At 40.8% G+C, this 7,071-nt stretch overlaps 1 protein-coding gene across 2 annotated transcripts in view; it reads right to left on the reverse strand.

Annotated features, from left to right (window-relative positions):
• Nucleotides 1-5,314, reverse strand: part of LOC106748405 (zinc finger CCCH domain-containing protein 11A-like) — a 13,518-nt gene extending 8,204 nt beyond the window's left edge. The window contains exons 1-5 of one of the 2 annotated variants that reach the window (XM_014626871.1): nt 5,052-5,314; nt 4,655-4,754; nt 3,902-4,021; nt 3,484-3,652; nt 3,232-3,348 (exon numbers count right to left, since the gene is read on the reverse strand). In XM_014626871.1, the coding sequence (XP_014482357.1) occupies nt 3,232-3,348; nt 3,484-3,652; nt 3,902-4,021; nt 4,655-4,714 (466 nt within the window). In that variant the 5' untranslated portion in view covers nt 4,715-4,754; nt 5,052-5,314. Of the gene's footprint in view, nt 1-3,231; nt 3,349-3,483; nt 3,653-3,901; nt 4,022-4,654; nt 4,755-4,877; nt 5,030-5,051 lie in introns of those variants that run through there. The other variant, XM_014626870.1, reaches the window with a different exon arrangement.
• Nucleotides 5,315-7,071: the final 1,757 nt, after the last annotated feature.

The following is a 7,071-nucleotide window of genomic DNA, read 5'->3' on the forward strand; positions in this document are numbered from 1 at the left end:
ATATATATATACACTTTCCACGATTATAAAATTTTCCATCTCACTGCAAGATCAATAATAAATAAGAGCTTCCTGAACCGTTCGCTGCGAAGCCCCCTTTATAGCGGGTGTCGTGAACCCGCGGGATCAAATCGCGTGCGATACACTAGAAAAGTTGAAAGTTTAATATGCTATTCATCATACACAGAAACTCGTCAAACGCGAATCTGCCGTGTGGCGCACGCGTGCTATACTCAATTCGATTACTTCGATTAATATAGACGACAACCTCGCGTTTTTTTTTCCTCTTTCCGTTTGACATCATCATCATCATCATCATCATCACGTAGAAAGCAAGCTCTAAAGCCGTATTTTGTTGAACACTCCTGCAGAACGTCGAGAAATGTCGCACGTTTGGCGATTACGATTTTATAAACTTCTACTTTTAATCGTTCTGTTTGTTTTGCTTTGTATATACTCTCCTTTTTTTCCCCTCCTGCGTTATTATATATCCCTTTGAATTCGCCGCGAATGCGTTAACGCCCATGCGAGACATACTCGCGTAAACGATCAACGTGACCTGCGAAATTATCTGCGCAATTATCACTCGTTGAATTATATCCGCCCGTGCGGTATCACACCGCGTAATCCCCGTGTGCCGTGTTGTCCCGAAGTCCTCTTTCTCTCGAATTCGTGTGACAAGCCAAAACATATGAAGGCATTATTATTATTACTCATGCACGCGTAAACACAAAGCTTAGGAATCTGTTTATCTCAAACGCGGGAAGCCGCGCACGAAATATTATTACTCCGTTAAACCCCTCTTTCTCCTTTCTCTACCCCCCGGTTCTAACTAAGTCACTCTCTCACTCGCACACATTACTCCCGTCCTGACTCTCTCTCTCTCTCTCTCTTTCTCTCTCTCTCTCTCTCTCTCTCTTTTTCTCATTTTCTTTCTCTCGGCCTGTCCTCTCTTCGTCATTTACCTAACGTAACTCACAAGCTCGCTATTACACGGTACGCGACATCAAGGAGAGCCTATACACGTTCACGTCTACCGGCACGGAGGAAGAGAGAGAGAGAGAGAGAGAGAGAGAGAGAGAGAGAGAGAGAGAGAGAGAGAGAGGAATATTCGCGAATTATTTTTTTACTATCTCTCTCCACAACTCTGCACTCGTCTCGACCCGAGGACGTGACCGACGAGACAATGCGCGAGAGCTTTCTTTCTCTCCTCTTCTTCTTTTTTTTTTACCTTTTTGTCTTTTCTTTCGTCTTCTTTACTTTTAACGAGACAGAGGTAATCGGCTAACCCGAAGTTTTTTTTCTTCTTATGCTACGTAGTATATAATATTTTCTATTCCTTCGATCGGCCACGCCCGGGGCGTAGTACAAATTCGCATTCAGGGAGCGATATTTAAAATAAGCCTCCCGAGCGTCGCTGTAGCGACTACCTCTCCGTCGAAGACGCAAAACGTAAAACGGGCAGAGTTCACTCGTCGTGATACAACAAGTATTCGTTTAACATTAAATACTATCATCCCGCAGCTAAGAGCAAGGTTCTGTATGAGTGCAAAGAATTTCTGTGTGCCTCTGTATGTGTATGTGTGTGTGTGTGTGTGTGTGTTTTCCTTCTCTGTGTGTGTACGGCGTAAAGCGGCGACCCATAGCTATCTTCTTCTTCGCCTAGCACGGTATTCGGTTTTCGCGATCTTACAGCGTACCGTATCGTCGTAGACACTTGAACCTTTTTCTACTGATCACACTGCAGCTGGAGAAAGATAGCCATAGGCGGTTAGAGGGCTACAGGCAAAGTTTAGATATAGCAGCCCCTGGAAAAATTGATATTCACTGCTACAGTTTACAGTAGCGACACGAAAGTGTGCAAAAGGTTTCAATTAAGTTTCGCGCGTTTGTGCTCAGATGATTGCCGTATATCATGATTGCCGATAAAAGGTGTCCGCTAAATACCAATCCGTGAGACAAGTGGCGAATCGAGAAATCTAAATGTTGCATGTCATCCCTCTTCCCCGTAGACGAGCCACGAGTACAGAATGAGTGTAAATCAGCGAATGATAAGTCAAACGTTACAAATGTAAATGACGATCGTCGCAATAAGAGCAACTAATGTGATATAAGATATCTTTAATAAAAGAAAAAAAAAACATGATCGGTGAAAGTCATTTCGATCGTTTCGCGGTGAAATGATCGAGATGATTGTCATCATCCTTACAGCTTACGACAGCGGCGTACGCACGAACAATTACGCACTAGTTGCACCTCATCATATCGATCCATCATTTTACGAAACAAGTAAAAAAGTGGATGCTGATTAAGTATCAGAACTGTACTAATGTATACTTAGCGCCGTGAATTAAATAATATGCTATAAGATCAGCACAGGGCGCGCTTTTTCTCGTTATTATATATATATATATATATATATACACACACACACACACACACATATAAATATAAATATATATATATTTATATATGTGTGTGTGTGTGTATGTATATGTATATATCTCTTTCGCTACTAAGGAAGCGTACACGTGTCGTTACACAATTTTACGTGCAGAACGATACTTTCGTGATAATTCATCGTATTTCGTGCCAAATGCTGCGTCGTAATTATCTTATCGTCTTACGCACGATATAATCGACAGAACGATTCTCGATGTCTCTCGATCGTTCGTAAATTTTCTTCCGAAAGTATTCTTCTGTGCTCGGTTGACGAACGAGGGAAATCATAATATATATGTCGCATCGTACACGTAAATGCTACAACAGTTTCTCGTCGACCCTAGAATCTCCTATACGACGTAATGCCGAGGAATGGAAAGGGGAATCTCGAGGTTTGAGGCTGCGGGGTCTGCTGCGTGTGAATCGGGGAATAAGATGGTTGCTGAAGGAGCGGAGAGTTCTGTTGGTTTTGCAACGGCGACAAAGACTGCCCGGAGGAGTGAGAGTGCAAATTTTGCTGATGATGGTGCGGATATGATAGCGCGTGATGACACGGGGAGGACTGCGAGTTTTGCACGTTCGGTGGTGGAACATTCAGATTATTCGCGACGCTGATGTTACTGGGGATATTGAGACTGTTGGGGTTATTGGGTATGGTCAGGCTTTTCGGCATACTGAGCGCGTTCGGGAGATTCATATTCGTTTGCAAGCTAGGCGGTAGAGAGAGAGTAGCTGACGTAAGATAATGTACGTTGAAAGATGGACGGGGGGGCTAGTAAAGCCTCATACCTTCTTCGAATTTGACGATGAGAGGATCGACGGCCGGGCTCCCGATGAAACTGCCAGCTTCACTGCTGCCTCTACCTTGGTCTGATTCGGTACTACTGCCGTCATATTTTGTGTCATCTGTGCAACAAGAGCGAAATGTAAAAGCACGGCTAGCGCGACAAATATCGGAGCAAAGCATCAACGTTACGAGAGATGAAATGAAAAAAAAAAAAGAAAAACTGAAATAAAGAGAATGAATGAGCCAGATTTTACCTTGACGGCTCAGCCACTCCTGATTTGGTGACTTTGTTGTTACTTCTGTCTTAACAGGGTTGATAGGATTATTGATGGTACGTGCGTTCTTATGCAGAAATGGACAATGCGGCTTCCTACATCCTCCAGGTTGCGTTTCCCAGTAGCATGGAATCGACTTGCGATTTTTCTAAAAGCAATAATGTTAAAATTAATTATGAGGTTCATAACAGTTCCGACAGTTGAATTGATATCCTTATTACAGCGTGTGAAAATTATTTCGTGTAAATCTCAATCGCATCGTCAAATGTAAATGAACATTATTGACATTCAAGATACAAGCTGTATCAATCGTTGTTTTACATTTATTTTGTTGCAACAACTGAGAATCCACTAAAGGGAAATAAGTATTGCGGGCTTACTCAAGAAGAATATTTACCTTCAGTTCCATGTGTCTGAAATTACAATGCTCATTGAGGCAACTGCCTTGCTGCCAGAATGTGCACATGGTTTCACAACCTAGAGCTGATGGCTCGTGTCTGAAGGGGCAAAAATCTCCCTGTGAACAAAAATTCGTGCAAATTAAAGTACAAATGTTTAATTTAACCTACTTACTTCAGATTTAGATTAAAAGATAATCGTTCAGACTGAACGTTTACGATAATAATTCATAAGGATAACACAAGTACTTGCAGTCCCAAGATTATTAATACTGCAAGTGGAAGTAATCAAACAGAAATGTTTAAAGTATTACAGATACTGTTGCTCATTTTGACGGAAGCGTTTGTTCACGAGCTTATCGTTAATAAAATACCCATGCAAATTGATAAACATTACACATCTGCTCCTTACACAGTGTAATTAAATATATTGCAACATGTTGGCGCGATGAACGTAGTTTTAACAATTAGATATGTAATTGTAACAGTGAGAGATCTCGTGCATAATGAATTAAACGAATAGAAATTCGATCGCGTGTCTGTGCTCAACGATAACACGGATTTTCCGACTATTATGGTTTGCAAATTCTCGTCAACATGATTTCAAAATGGCCGACCTAACCTCGGCGGAGGATAACGCGAGCAATATGGGACTATCGTACTTGGCACCTTCGAAATAACCGAAATCGGCGAGCCATTCGATAAGAACACGCTCGAAAGTAATTCTAATGGGATGCAAATGATTCGCTCACCTTCTTGCACGTGGAGTAATAGAAAAAGTAGCAGTCGGTGTTCTTGTGATTGTGCTCCATTTGTAGGAACTTGTAAAACGACGAGTGATCGTGCTCCTTGCTGCAAAATAAAAATCGAGACGGATTTTAGTTGGTTATTATTATCGGTGGTTCGGCCGAATCGGTCGTCGCGAACGTGTCGCGCGCGCGTCAAGCGATTCAACGTGGAACACACACACATCACCATTTCGTGCGAAACATGGTTACGACTCGGTAGAGACGCAAGATAGACCTCGCTTCGCTCGACGCTCCTCGACGGACAGACGCAACGTTATGGGAGCGCGCGTTCGAAACGACGGTTATTCGCCGAGCAACCGTAACGCGCCGACGACATTGAGGGGACTCTCGATTCTCGTACCTGCGTTTTTTCCACACGTTGCTCGAGGCGCGATGGAAAGTTTACTAACATTCAGCCGCGGTCCCACGGTGACTCCTTTCTTACACACGTCTGTTCTCTACCGCCGGGTCGCACTCACGCACACGCACGCACGCACGCACGCGCAATTTGCCGATTTACAAACGTAAAATCGAACGTAAAACAGATCGGTCCCGATCAGTCGATCGCGACCATCAACGCCGGCACCTCAATCCGTTCGCTGCGCAATGTAAGTACCTTCTGTGGCTCCCCCTCCGTAACCTGCTTGCGACGCCGGAAATGGCCGAGATGTCGCGCTCGAATCTCGATCTCTCGAATCGACGGGAACAAAGATCGACAGGTAGCAGGACGAATTTTCAAATACTCGACGCGTACGTAAGAAGTGGAAAGAGTTCACCTTATCTTTTTGCAAAACAAGGAAGCATGTGGAGGGAAAAACATTGCGAAGCATTGTTATTCAAGTACCATAGAGGCAAGTCTCTTGCATCTTCTCTGCGACTTTGTAATAGAACTTTATTGAGAAAGTGATATTCATTCTCTTTATACATTGAAAAGATGAAATTACATTTTGGCCATTGCTCCTTCCAATTCCACGAAAAAACAAAGAAAAAGCTGAAGATATCAATTGTTGAATTCTTGTAATCGGTTGTCGCCGAATTAACAACAGCATCATTGTTACAATAATATAAGTTTGAGAAAACGAATGTGTACATATATATATATATATCGCTAAGTTCTCTCAATATCATGGAACTCGCTTATCCGTACCTCGATATCCGTTAAAACGCACACACCATAACATTTCATGCTTAACATTGTTGAAATAATTTTACCGACGATTAATAAAATATGTGCATCCTGCACTCTTCCCAGTGCGTTTAAAACGATAGCTGTAACAAACAACTTGTAAGTAAGACTGAATACATTACGTATTCACAACCATTACTTACGATACTTAAGTAATAATCAAAAGCACACGTCACAACAGAAGCTATAGAGAAATAACGCGGACACGGCAAACGTACATCGACTCCTTATACTGTTCACAAACGGGCTAGGAAATTGCACAACCCACCCTTGGAATTCTTAGCACTTTGATATTGAAATGACGATCTTCAAATATGTCTATATTCTTGCTAATATATAAAATAGGTTCATTTCGTAAATTATGGCTGTTATCGTTATTTCAGATAAAGTATCACATGGCCACTGATATACGATATCAATTTACGAAATGGGACCGTCACTCGCGCATAAATCGCATGATTATTTTCTCTCTCTCTCTCTCTCTCTCTTTCTTTTTTTATATATATTTATATATATGCAACATTTTTTTGGAATCTTACCAACTAGAGTAACTGGTATAAAGTTACATAATAATTGTGTATGGAATTAAACGCGCCTCTCGAAAAGTCTTGTCTGCTCTGATAATAATGCTAAAGTTGAAAATATATATAGACCCAAAACAGTACACACGCGACTAAAGTAAACGATAACATGTCAAAATCGAACAACAATTAATATAAGAATATAGTTCTGATTGGGATATGTGTGACAATCGTTTAAAACTTAAAGATACGTCTAAACTAAGTTACAAACTATAACACACGCTTTATTAAATTGCGATATTATCGATTATTTCGCATAATCGTTATAGATTTATCACATTCAACTTCCTAAAGTCTGTATTGCTGATGCGATAAAATATGTGTCATACGCGTGCGATATAAAAATAACTTATAAATATATAAGGGAAGAATTTGAGCTTTGGATCATTCAGAAACAATTCCATTCGATATATGCCTGAACAGAGAGACAATATAGACAATATAGACAGTTATATGCAGCGATTCTTTCATTTGTTAGATGTATATATTTGGTATTTATCGTGTTAAAGCTTTCATGTAAATATATAATGAGAAAAAAAATGGAAGAATTAATAACATTCTGTTTAAATTTAAAATATACATCAAAATGATTATATATATATATATATAAAACA

Source organism: Dinoponera quadriceps, unplaced genomic scaffold, assembly GCF_001313825.1.
Source record: "Dinoponera quadriceps isolate SergipeBrazil2010 unplaced genomic scaffold, ASM131382v1 scaffold2183, whole genome shotgun sequence".
NCBI lineage: Eukaryota > Metazoa > Arthropoda > Insecta > Hymenoptera > Formicidae > Dinoponera > Dinoponera quadriceps.